The sequence below is a fragment of the Carica papaya genome, chromosome 7 (assembly GCF_054855325.1).
Source record: "Carica papaya isolate Zhongbai chromosome 7, ASM5485532v1, whole genome shotgun sequence".
Classification (NCBI taxonomy): Eukaryota; Viridiplantae; Streptophyta; class Magnoliopsida; order Brassicales; family Caricaceae; genus Carica; species Carica papaya.
The window spans coordinates 9,965,106-9,978,722 of record NC_142315.1 but is presented as its reverse complement, the minus strand read 5'-3'; the positions used below and the strand labels follow the sequence as shown (position 1 = coordinate 9,978,722).

The 13,617-nt window shown below is 35.5% G+C and overlaps 2 protein-coding genes across 5 annotated transcripts; one reads left to right on the top strand and one right to left on the bottom strand.

Moving 5' to 3' along the window:
- Positions 1-2,926: 2,926 nt before the first annotated feature.
- Positions 2,927-4,779, bottom strand: LOC110809247 (uncharacterized). Its single transcript, XM_022035014.2, has 2 exons — positions 4,521-4,779; positions 2,927-3,712 (listed from the first exon to the last, which is right to left on the bottom strand). The coding sequence occupies exons 1-2, from the start codon at positions 4,585-4,587 to the stop codon at positions 3,111-3,113; spliced, it is 669 nt and encodes a 222-aa protein (XP_021890706.1). The 5' UTR covers positions 4,588-4,779; the 3' UTR covers positions 2,927-3,110.
- An 873-nt stretch (positions 4,780-5,652) lies between these two features.
- LOC110809244 (uncharacterized) lies at positions 5,653-13,457 on the top strand. Of its 4 annotated transcripts, none has more exons than XM_088206924.1 (8): positions 5,772-5,912; positions 6,006-6,118; positions 6,191-6,218; positions 6,477-6,547; positions 6,994-7,088; positions 12,590-12,657; positions 12,908-13,018; positions 13,201-13,457. In XM_088206924.1, exons 3-8 carry the CDS (start codon positions 6,196-6,198, stop codon positions 13,328-13,330), a joined length of 498 nt encoding a protein of 165 aa, XP_088063050.1. In that variant the 5' UTR covers positions 5,772-5,912; positions 6,006-6,118; positions 6,191-6,195; the 3' UTR covers positions 13,331-13,457. The 4 variants fall into 4 exon arrangements, with proteins under 4 accessions (XP_021890701.1, XP_021890700.1, XP_088063050.1 ...); XM_022035010.2 differs by having other exon boundaries at positions 6,191-6,230; XM_022035009.2 differs by lacking the exon at positions 6,006-6,118 and having other exon boundaries at positions 5,653-5,912.
- The last annotated feature ends 160 nt before the right edge of the window (positions 13,458-13,617 follow it).

Here is a 13,617-nt window from a genome sequence, read left to right as displayed (position 1 = left end):
AAATCGGGGGTCAAAACGTAATTTTAAAAAATAGTGCCACGTCAGCAGCCCCGACCAACCAGAAGGCCGTGTGGCAGGGACGCTGACGCGGGAAGCCACGCGGGATGGAGACACGTGGGCGATCTACGTGCGCGCGATCGAACGACCCAGATTCGTTCCCGCGCGCACGGACGGCCCAGATTTCACATGTGCAGACGGCCCAGATCGCATCGCGATAGACGGTCCAGATTTATTTCCAATTTAATCGCGATCAGACGGCCCATATTAAATCATGATGGACGCCTCATATTAAAAAGAGAATGTTATAAATAATCGCATCCACACTCAACCCCAAACCCTAGCCGCCAGAACCCTCGTCGGAGAAGACATCCCAGCCACTGGAGGAATCAACCGCCGCCACCCGCCGCCGCACCGGAGGATTTTTCGGCCGCCAAACGAGGTAAAATTTATCCCTTTGGTTCGTTTTTTGATGTTGAACCTCCATGTGGCCAAATCGGAGCCAAACCACTGGCCAATTGGCCAGAAAATCCCGCCGAAGTCCAGCAGCACCGCCGCAGGTTTTCTTGATTTTTGCCTCCGATGAGGTCCTTCTCGGTTCCCATTCGATGTAATTTTTATACCACTGTGACCACCGTCCTTTTCTCTACAGGTTGACCGGAGCAAAACACCAAATCGCAACTCGCGCCGGAGGAGCCGTCGCACTCGAGAGCTTCGCCACCGGTAAGTCTCATTTTTCTAGAATTTTTTGGCCCACCGAAGCCCTAGGGGTGTTTTGTCACAGGAACCAATGCAAGTTTGGCTGAATTCGGTCGAAAACGGTCAGAAACAGCCAACCCGAGGTGGATCGCCGCCATGGGCGGCGACGCCGTCGCCAGAGCACGGCGGAGCCGCCGTGCCGGTATTCCAAAATTGGTCGAAAGGGCCCTGGGTCTGATTTGGAATTTTTTGGGGACATGTGCAGGTATCAGAAGTGTGTTTCAATTTCCGAAGAAAAATTCAGGGAATTTAGGGACTACCCGTAGGCACAGTGAGAACCCAATTTCAAACTCCGAAATAATTAAGGATCTCTCACCCTATTTTCTATTACGGCATTAAAGCTTAATAAATGATAAAATGGTATGTTATGAATTAATACTTATGTATAATTAATTAAGGATGCTAATGGAGCCCGAATCTGATATATTTTTCGGTCAATTGTTGTTTGATTTATTTTACAGTTTTAAATGCAATATGGTGCCTGATGTGTTTATTCTATGGTTTCGTATGCATGAATCACGGTTTCATTTATTATGATTTGAATTATTGTGAACTCGATGTTGTGTTGCCTTGTTTGGTGTCTATTACTGGTTTATGTGTTTATGTTTGATTGGATAATTGAGATTAAAAAAAAAAAGAAAAAGGTATGTGAATTAATAAATGGATAATGTCGACAGCCTGACTAGATATATTGGGAGATGGTGGACGAATCGAGTCCATAGGGAACCCTACTAGGAACGTGGTCTCTCATATCGGACGAGATATGGAGACTTTATGTATTTTGGCGCCCATACCAGACGGGGTATAGAGATGGTTCACCCTCATACCGGACGGGGTATTGAGGTTTATGGTTTTGGCGCCCATACCGGACGGGGTATTGGGACGGCCCTGGAATTAAGTTATTAATGTGAATGGTTCACGTGTAGCGGGGACCCCTTATGGATCCTCATAGATACTAGTAGGCTGATAAAAGAGGTAATTTATTGTCTGATGATTGAAATACAAAAGCATGATATGTGTTACGTTACAAAGTGTGCATGATCTTATGATGTTATTGTTTCTCATAAGTTATTTTCATGAATATCATTGAGGTAAGTGGACAGTAAAAATTTTTATTATTGATAAATGAGTTTGTTATAAATTATGCTCAATTAGTCGTTTTTGTTTTCTACCAACCTTTACTTCTGTGACAGTGAGATAATGTCATGTCTTTACTGGGGTAGTGTAGCTCATTCCTTACTTAACTATTTCAGATCAGCAGGACTTCGTTCCCGAACCCGTTCTGCAGTAAGACGGCGAGTAGAAGCCTAAGAATTTATTAGTTTTCCTTATAATATTCATTCATGGTATTTCCTTTAATTAGTTTATTCTTTAATACGTTTATACGTTTTGATTATTGCGTAAGGGATGTTAATCATAATTTATTTTATTTCGTTTCCACACTTAAAATAAATATATACATTTCCTTTTAATTTCTGGGACCGTTACAAATTATAATTCAATAAAAATAATTTTTATAATGAACACTTATTTTTCAAGATAAATTGTCACATGTGTCTAATAAAAAAAATTAAATCATTAACCACGCAGAATCAAGGTGAATAACATCAAAAGAAAATAATCAAGAGATGTTTATTTGAGTCTTTTTAAAAAATATATATATATAGTTCATTTAAATAAAAAAATATTATAAATAATAATTTGATTAAAATAAAATTATATATTTAAACTTTAAAATAAAATATTTATTTCTACTTAATTTTTTTTTAAAATAAAAAGCGTGAACAGTATATTGATATTGATACAAAAAACGTGCAACAAGTACAATATTTACAAGTTAATTAGAATATTAAAAAGAATATGTAAATCCTCCCCATCTAAGCCGATGGTTTTAGAAACATTATCCTTAGGAAAGTCAAACCCGTCAACATCTTCAAACCCGTTCATTCTTGGGCAGCAACATTACCACTTCTTTTACCTTCACCTAGTTAACCAAAAAACGGAACAACTGCGTGTGCTTCTAACAAGTTTTGCAGCATCAACCCCCTTCAGCAATCTACCAATGACACGGGGGAATAAAATCTGATATATATATATATATATTCTCAATCCCACAATAATAAATTTAAGGTAACGTATTCAGAGTATAGACATCAATTTGAAAAGCAGGTAGAAAATGATTTACTGTTGCATTTAACATGAGAAGGGAAGATATGGATTTACTGACATCAACATGACAGCAATCTACCAATGGCACAAATGATTTACTGTTGCATTTAACATGAGAAGGGAAGATATGGAGACCAAGACAATAAGAAAAACAAAAGAAAATTTGAGTGGGAAGTAAAAATAGTTCAACTGAAATTGTATCCTACAAGAATTAAAGCTGCGGCAATATATGCCCAGAGATAATACGGCAGAGACAAACTATGAGCACTACTGCATTCATCATTGGCTCCACTAAAGCAGCCGGGCCTGCTTATCTTAGCCACTCCTCCTTCCACAGCAAAGCTACTATTAGGTTTACCATTGCTGAACAACACACACCAGAAATAGGGAGATCCACCATCACTCCCACTTACAGCAGCACCAACTTCAGTGTGGTTCTTATCATGCAAAATCTGTAAACTCTTTTCATTTTGCATCAGAATTTGCGAGAATGCTTCGGGAGGAGGAACATATTTGGTTTGGCAGCCGAGCAGGCGCCCTGTGATGGGTGAAAGGGTTGAGAGCTCAACACCACAGTTGGGAGCAAAAGTTTCAGCAAATGCAGAATCAAGAGGCTTCTTGGCATTGGGCCCTCCAACAGCATCACAGTCACCTTGGTATGCTTTTATATACTGCAAAGCAACACAGCCAAGACCTGGATTGTCAAAGAGGGCTGTTCCTTTGTGTGCAGTTCTGTTCTTGTTAAGCACACTCACCAACTCATCCGCAGGATTATCAGTTACCTTCACTGTAATTACCGCACATAATCTAATAAATAAAGACATTTAACATATATATTAATCTTAAGTAATTAATTGAACCAACGAAGGCCAAAGATTTAAGTGATAAGAAAGAAACCAGTTAATTATTTACCCTCTAACTTGCTACTATCCGCCCATGAATTTCCATTAAGCTGAAAGCACAGATCAAGCATTTATCCACCAAACTTTGTGATAAACAGCCTAACTAATTACTTATAATCCAACAATTAACCTTACAAGATTAAGAGGTTATATCTTATATTTATATATTCAAGCAGAGTTGGCTAGATGGAGACTTTGATGCATTCATGGGAGGAACTAGTAGAATGGGAGTATTATGTCATATGATTCTATATTCTATATTCTATATTTAATATTGAGGTAGCCGATACAATGTGGGCGTGGGCGTTTTTCTTGGTTAACCAAATTTGTTTTTCATTTCTCCATCATCTCTCAGTAACTAGGCGTAACATACTTGGAGTTTCAAGCATGAGAGTCCGGAAAGAGGTGAAGGGATGAGTTTTGGTCTAAAAACAGGAGATCTAGTACCACAACGATTTCAGAGAAGATCCATCCCGATTCTTAACCAAAAATTCACTCAAATCTGAACGTGCAACCAACAAAGCAGACAATCCATACATTTAGCAAGATGCGCATTAACAATCAATGCGGATTTATGAGCAAATTTAAAAAGGTCTGCGCAGATCAAGCAGCGATTACAAGCAATGCATATTGTTGAAAATCAACTAATCTATCCGTGAGTGAGTGCGAAGACGAAATTGAAGTGAGTTATACCTTGGGGATTAGCACAAGCAGATAGGAAGAGAAATGGAGCTAAAACAAACCACAAGTGCATCGCCATTCAGTATCTTCTTTAGACAGAGTGAGAGAGAGGGAGGAAGAAGGCAGAGAGAAGAAGAATCTAAGAGTTGAAGTTGAGTAACACGTCCAGTTCCTTTCGGATGCTTCAAAGTTGAATTGCCGACATGCTCAGATTCGGATTGCGGGTTTAACCCGACTTCATTACTTATGGTTACAGACTAGCAAAAACTATAATCATCTTTGTAAACTTACTATTTATAATTTTTTTATTATTATTATTTTAAATTTAATGGTTGCTAAATTTTCAATTTCTTTTTTTAAAAAAGAAAGACACAATTTAAAATCCAGTTGTTTCTCTCGAAAGGAATAAAGAAAGAATCCAGTTGTTTGCGTTCTGTCTTTTGCATTCATTCACCAACCACTAGTTATAAGCATTATTTTTTTAATAATTAAAAATTAATATTACAATCTCGAAATTAGAATAGTTATTTCAAAATTTTCAATTTTCAATTTTCTTTCATTTACAAATAAAAATAAAATAAAAGTGATATTTTTATGATAAAATAAATTATTTATTCTAGTTTTGTGTATATTATAATATATTTATCTAATCATGCATAAGTATATATTATAAGGAATTATCTTTTTCTTAAAAAGTGTGTATATATATGTTTATCAATAATTTTAAATACTAATAAATTTGAAAAATCGTAGTTCAGAATTTTTACGGAAATATTATTCTAATTTAAACATAATAATAGTATTTTTGTAATTATTTTTAAGTTATAAAAATATTTTTATAAATTATTATGTTTTTTATGTGGTATTCTGGAAGTTCGTTTGGAGACGGAAAACGTTGGAAAGGGTAAATTGGTAATTTGATCTTCTGTTTGTTCATGGTAGAAAAATAAAAAATTAAAAAGAAATAAAAAAGTGAAACTAACGAACGGAAAAGAGCATTTTATTGCGGCCAAAATAATTTATTTATTTTTAATAATTTTAAATTTAATTTTTTATTTATTAATGCACAGTAAAAAATTTTAAAAATACCATAATATAATACATTTAAATATTTTACAACGATGTAGATAACGATTTAATATTTTGGCCGAGAGTGTATATAGCGAGAGGAAGGGTCTGAACTCTAATGGTATATCGGAATGGCCACTCTCAGTTCCGCGGCGCACGTTAGCAGGAGTCCTTTTGTACCTTCTACTTTCTCTTCCTTATTACTCTCCTCCTCAAATCGGAAAGCAAGCAAGCTCTGTGGAGCAAGGTGCGCACTGTCACCCCCAAAATGGCGGGAAAGCAGGCGATTGGTGTCCATCTCTCTCCTCTTCTCCTGCTTCTTCTATGCCCCTAATCGTAAGCGCGTCCCCTTTACTTTCACTTTCATCTTTCTTTTCTTTTTGGTCTGACGAGTTCCTGTAATAATCGAGGCCGTGTTTGAACATATAGCTCAAACGTAAAGTTGAATGATTGCGTTCTTCACTTTTTCTGTTATACAACCTTGCCTTAGAATTGAAGTGTTTTCCATGACATTCAAACGTGTCCAATCAAACAAGAAAAAGGTAGAAGCGGTTGAAATTTTCAGAATATTATTTTCTTTCTTAATTATTGAATTAGTCGTTGTTGCTCTGCAGGTGCGATGGCTAGCAGCCTTTTTGACAGGTATGTGAAAAGGTAAGTAATTACATTATTTAAATTTAAATGGTTTTATTTACAGGATTTTCCAGTTTCTCTATCAAGCATGGAAGTCGAGCCATATAATTTTTCACTTGAAGAACCTTCATATGCATTTTAGATTACTGGAAAAACTTTGTGGATAAGTAGTTTGTTCAATCTAAATCTCTCCCTAATTTGGTAATTGTCTTATCCTTGTTGGATTGAGAATACTAACTTGTGGGTTACTGTAATGTAAATAAATAGGAAAAAACTTGATCCTCTGGAGTCCTATATACCTGCGGTTATATTGACTCAATTGCAGATTAAAGACCTGGGTAATTCTATCAATTTCGTTTACATTATTTGATTTTTTGGTCCAGCCCTATGAATTTGGTCTAATTTTCATTTTCATAATATCTTGGTCCTCCGAATTTGTGTTGTTAGTAGAATAGGCAAAATCTTGGTTTATAGTTCATGAGATATTCTAAGTTCTATAAGAGTATAATTGTATTGACATGTTTGACGTGAAAGTTATAAGTTGAGGGATCTATACGCTCTTTCAAGAGTGTATTTTAAAAGCTGTAAGGAATAACTTTTTCGTAAATTTATTTTTTCAACTTTTCTAAAATAAGCTAATGTCATAAATTAATGTCAAGATAATGTCATTATTAAACTTGAATTTCTCACGTTTCAAAATGCTTTTGTTACTCTTTTAATTTTTATGAGTTAAACAATAAAGAAACATTTTTAGTAATGTACTTTTCTTCTCCACTCGTTGTAGAGAAAACTTTGGAGGTCGATCAACCCCGGTATGATAACTGCCGATCTCTACTACGTTATGGTCCAGCTGCTTCCTTACGTGTAAATATTCGAGCAGTAAGTTGTGGCTTTCTTACTCTGGAGCATTCTTGATGCAGGTGTATCTAGTAGTTTCTTTATTAGGATGTCTATTATAATATTTTTGCAAGACTTATACTTTGATGGTTTTTTTTATACTTTGATATTTTTGCAAGACTTATTTTTATTATTATTTTCTTATTTAAGAGTTATTATCATATTAGGCTTTGTCGGCACCCTGGTGATTCTCATTATTAATAAGACCACCTATGAATAAATATATTGATTAATTCTCATTGAATTGAATGTCTAACAACCCTGTAAGTTGTTATAACCCTAATTGTGGTTGTTGCCAATCCTTGTGATTGGTGTAGTGGATTTTTCTTTTCTTTTCTTCAAGTTTTTTGTTTTCTAAACTCTATGCTACCTCAATTTGGCACGGGAGCATACATGCTTCTGTTATCATGCTTTCACACCACAAGTTCCAAACATTTCAATATCATAAAAGAACCCTACTTCAGCCCTACAAAACTAGAAATCATAAGAGAATAGAAACATAAATACATGTTGGCCTCAACCTAATCTCCAGCCACCATTAGGAGGTGGTCGATTCTGACCCTTCCATTGGCTCTAGAGGAATCTGATCAACTCCTTCAGTAAGTCTCAGTGTCCGTCTAAGCAGAAAACTGCCACACTCTCTGCTCAAAGTTGCACTAGCCACTGTCTTGTTGGACTCCACCTCCCTTGGTCATGTCAATAACTACCAACGCCACATATGACCACACAGCCAGAACCCCTAACAACCAGCACCAGTCAGATACTGGCCTGTGGATCACAGGAGCACATTTCTACAAGTGAAATTGTTTTGTTTGACCTAATAAAACAAATTTGACCCTTCGGGTTTGACCAGCCCAGTTTAGCTATCGCCACATTGATTTTTAGAGTTTGTTTGGTCTGGTTGGTGCTTCTGCTATCTGTTTGTAAAAATGCTCTGAAAATGGGTTTTAGTATAAACAGCTTTAAAGTGAAAAGCAATATACAAACAGTGTTTTTAACATAAGATGTGATTTCATATTTAATTCTTTTATGAAACTAATAATAAATGTGAAAATATTAAAAAAAAAATTGGACAGGAATTAAAATTAATTATTATAAGTACTTAAATAATATTATTTGTCTAAAAACTATTCTAATAATTTAAATTATTTAGAAATATTTATTTTAATTTAATTATTTTATTTATTTGATTCAATATAGATGTTAATTTCAAATTATTATTATTGAATTTTAAAAGTACATAATTTATAGTGAATATAAATTTCTTAATGAGGAATTAATATTTAATTTTTATTTTAAAAATATTAAATTGATAATTGCTTCATCTTTTATCAAAAGGCAAAAACAGTTCTACTTTACCTAAAAGCACTTCTGTTTTCTAACATTTAGCCAAGCTTCTGCATTTTGATAGCAAGTTGGCCAAACAGGCACTCAATTAGTTCACATTAGTTCCCCAGGTTTTTGGAAGTACTTTTTCTGTTTTCCAAGTTCTTGTTGGCAAATTCAGACTGTACTGCCTATCTTGAATCTGTTCATGCACTTTTATGATAAACTAGAGGTTTGTTCGTTCTTCTAAATGGCTACAGGTCTTCTACATTTTAACTAGGTTACTAGGTTAGTTCCTATTTGTTCCTTATTTAGCATTTTTTCTTTTTATTGAAAAAAAGAAGAAAAGGAAAAAAACACAATAACCAAGGAAGAAAATAAATGAGTTTCTTGTCCATTTTTAGCTGTCTGTTTTCTCTCTTAGTTACTTACATATCCATATTTATAGCGTTAGTTCTACCCTAATATATTCCTTTAGTGCCATGCATGACATACACATCGAGTATTAAATTCTTAGGCTTTCACTAGTTCAACCCAGTAGCTTTATAATTTATAGTATATAGTAGTTGGCGTAATCTCATTATCTATTTGCTTCATTTATTTCTTAAACCATCATAGAATGTTTCGTTCCACCACCCTAGGTCTAAAACTGAACTCGAAACTGAAGTACAAGTTGAAATAAGCAAACTCCAACCATAGTTCAAGGCAAACTTAGATGCAAAATTTGGGACAAGATTTGATTCTTGAATAGAATTATATTAGAATAAACTGTTAGGATAATTGTAGCCATACGAATAGAATTTTTATTTGGATAAACCAATGCGACGAACAAAATAAAAAGCCTACATTCACGGGCAAAGAGGATAAGAAAATCTACTAATAAACTGAAAGCAATTGAAGAACAGGAGAGTAAACTCAAATCCTGAACCCAGTTCTACCCAGTTTGCGCATCTCTCGAATAATTAGCATAGTAAAATAAGAGATTAAACAGAATTTTACTGTGCTCAACAATAGGAAAAATTCCTAAAATTGGGACTAGACTCACGAGAAGGAACTCTCAAATTTATTCTTGCTCTCACACTCCTTTGTTGTGTTGTTTCTTGTGCATAATCCGTAAGATAATATTTATATTGGTGCATGAGAGAGGAATCCTTATACAATAAGGATTTGAATTACTTCTCAAGTAGGATAAGAATTTGAGCCCTCCTATTAAGACTTGACTCTCACGTCACTGTAACACACTTCTTAATCTTGGATCTCAAGCAGAAAGAGATGCTAATCTTCAAGTTCTAAGTCTTTAAGTCAATAGGAATTGGAAAATCGACATGGATTACCAAGCTCCAGATTGCCCTTAGGTATCATCATAAAAGGTGCAAATCAATCATTGAAAGGTTTGCGTACTTAATGTGATTTCTAAGTTTTTTACAGCTAAGTTAGATGTTAAGATAGAGCCGCATCCAAATCTTTTAAGACTTGTTTTTGATGATGGAGCCACTTTCATAGTCACTCGTTGGTATAATATTCCTGTTGAGGTTGAGTTAGGATAAAATTGAATGTGATTTTACCTAAGAAAACCACTTATTTTGTTTTTGGTCACCCTTAGTGTTATGACATGGGCTGACTATTAATGAAAGGGTAATGGGGAGCTGATACTTGTTGAACCTTCTTGATGTATCAATAAGGAGTCTGAATCCAAACCTGAGATTATTCCCCAAGTTACCCACGCTTAGGACCTGGTCCTTACATTTTGAGTCAAGTTGATTTTGAGAAAGAAGAGAGGGATGGCAAGTGGGATAGTGCACTATGCTCGCTGGAATATAATCTCTATAGACTGTCCTAATAAATGTAATAATGTTCAGGACCTTAATAAACTCTCTGATGTTTTGCCTTCTAACCTTCTTGAACCAAAAGTCTCTAGCTTGATCTTATGTTATTGACTAGTGTTTCAAAGACGAATGAAGTTTCTGATTTGATATGTTTAGATCCTCTTGATCTAAGTCTCATTTTCATCTAAACTTAGGTCCGACTTTGCTTCGGAGTCAATTCAATCAACAAATGAGTCAAATGATGTAAAGTATAATCAATTAGTAAGTTGCCTGAATGGATGCCCAAAAAGTATTTTAGTTAGCTACCACCAATGAGGGGCATACAACATCTGGTAGATGTAGTTCCTAGTTTTCAGTTAACTAATCTCTCACATCCTAGATTGGACCTTAAAGAGAGAGATGAGTTCAAGAAGAATATAGATGAGCCTATACTTGAGGAATCTATCCCGTTGACCTTTTAAGGAATATGATTATGAACATGTGTTTGTGATTATCAATAAGATTGCCATCAATAGTGGGTCTCCAATCCCTAACTTTAAGGATATACTTGATAAGTTAGTAGGCACAAGTTGGATTTTCAATAAAGATATTTGTACTTGGGTGCATGATTTGAAGGTTGTACTAGATGATGAATGGAGGATTGCCATAAAGTCCCATGATGGATTATTCAAGAGTTTAGTTATGTCATCTAGTCTTTCTATGCTTTTGTGCCTTTCTTGAGAGCAATAATCCCATCATCATTCAATTCGGCAGATTGCCTTATCTCAAGCAACTTGGCTCGGCTCGGCTCAATATAGTCAGCTCAACTAAGATGGCTTAGTGTCTCTGCTACTTGTTTCAGTCACAGGAATCAATATGTGAAGTTGATGTACAACTCTCTGGCAGGCATTTCTGATTGAACTTCTGGCAAGAGGTACATTGGTACCTCCTCTCCCCAGCTATGGGGTCAAACAATGCTGAAGGGGTCAGAACTGGCAAAAACAACATTAACTGCTATAGGATAGTTCAATGCAAGGCATGCTAGAGCTTCAGGGAACAATGGACGATGAGGTTTCGGCAGGAGGCTGGTCAAAGGCCTTTGTTACTTTATGTGGTGGTGTCTCAATGGTGAAGTTGGAGGATGAAAGAGTGCTGGCGACTTGAGTATGTGCAATATATTTTTTTTTTGTTACAGAGAGCATAGTAGTAAGGTGGGGATAGAGTTTTGGGCCTGAAATCTAGGATAATTAACAGTAGAAGTACAATTACTATAGGAAAATGTGATAAATAGAGGAAAGAATAGCTAGAAGAAAGGATAGATATAGGGGGAAAGGAACAAAAGTGAGTACTTCAGAGAGAGAAAAGAAGAATATCATGTATGAACTAAAAATAGGAGAGACAAAAATTAGATAGAAATGTGAAATAATTTCACTAGAGAATTGATCAATTCCAAGCTCAGAGGCGTTGTTAAATTATTAGTTAGTGGACTGGACTGGATCTTGGACCGATTTAAGGGTAGAGATCCAGATTGAAGATCTGACCGAAATGAACCATATTTCTTTTTTTTTTTTAATTTCTAATTAAAAATTAATAAGAATAAAACTAAACAAAGATTATTATTTTATATTTAGCATCTCTAATTCAATCGATCTATCTCAATCTGAACTAGGACTGAACCGAAATGAATCAATTTTCTCGAATCCTTGGTATTCAGACTAGAGTCTAACTGGACCTTTGATCCAGTTCGGTTATTGTTTGTCTGGGTCCAGTACCCGCCATTCAGTCCAGTTCTCTCTGGTTTACACTTGCATGGTGTAATACTTTTTCCAAGAAGAGAGCAGTAAGCATCATGTTTGTATATGTGTATCGGCACTCGCGTGTTTATCAGATATGTATAAGTGTATATTAAGCAGTGGATAATCAAATATGTTTGTAGTAAGCATTATGTTTGTATATGTGTATACGTGTGTGTATGTGTCAGTAAGCATTATGTCAGTGAGTAATATGTTAGTAAGGACTATGTTTGTATGTGTATAGGCACTCGCATGTTTGTCGGATATGTGTAAGTGTATATTAAGCAGTGGACAATCAAATATGTTGACTAACACTTGCATGGTGTTTATTTAGCCTCTGTGTTAGTGTATATTAAGCAGTGGACAATCAAATATGTTGACTAACACTTGCATGGTGTTTATTTAGCCTCGCAGCTGTGCATGCTTCCATTGATTTTGTTTGTCAAACATGACACATTATATTAGAACAAACACCATTCATTTCGCATTTTCATTTGCTTATCACAGTTCTTTTGTTACATAAGTTCCTGAACTTTGGAAATTGCATTGGGAACTTCAGGTTGCACAATATGCATCAGATGCTGGAAATGGAAAAACTGCTTTTAGTGATGTTGATGAATGTCTGAGGTATAACAAAATTATTTAAACTATTTCCTTTTCCTTTTTCATTTTTGTGCAACTTGTGAGCCCAAAAAATCATACGCAAACTGGAGTAGGAGCTTTCCGTGTTGAGCAGCTAGTATTTATTTTAGACGAAACAGAGGGAGATTAGTTAGACACTGTCAAGGAAGCAAAACATCAAACTGCTGCAAGAACACTAGGGTATTAGAAAAATAATCTTTGATGGCTTGAAACTAAAAGCTCTCTCTGTTTGAAGAGCCTTGGAAGAACTCGATTCCCTGTTTCTGCATGCATCAAGGAAGGATCCAGATGCCTCAGTAGGCGCCATGAAAGCGAAAATTGCGACAGCCATAAGTGCGTTAGACAGGTACTATGCTTGTGGGATTTGTTTTCCCCCTTTTGTTTTTGGGTGGTTAGATTAATTTTCTTTAACCATCACAGATGAGGTCATAGGGATTTATTTTCTCTCTTTTTTTGGGTTGTTAGATTAATTTTCTTTAACCATCACAGATGAGGTCATTTTTTCTGATAGACTTTACCCTTTTGTAGCCTTCTACAGACTATACCCTCCGATGTGCTAGATAAAGGGAAAGCAATAGCTGACATGTATAGAACCACAGAAGATGTAAAAGCTGAGATATCGGACCCAGAAATAAAGCAGTTGGAATCAATACTCTGACTTCAGTATTTCTCAATTCGATCTGCATGCCTTGCGCTGAGCTGATATAAATTGTGTTCATTTCTATAACATTAAACCATTAGAATATACAATCATTATAATCCAATATCAAGGTCAAATTACATGACTGGCTGTGTGATTATAATCACTTCCGTCACATGGGCACTGGTACGCAGAGATCACCTAAGCTAGCAAACCAACTAATGTAAGTCACTAAGATCACCTAAGCTAGCAAACCAACTAATGTAAGTCACTAAATTTTTAAGGCCGTCGGGAAGTAATTCAGA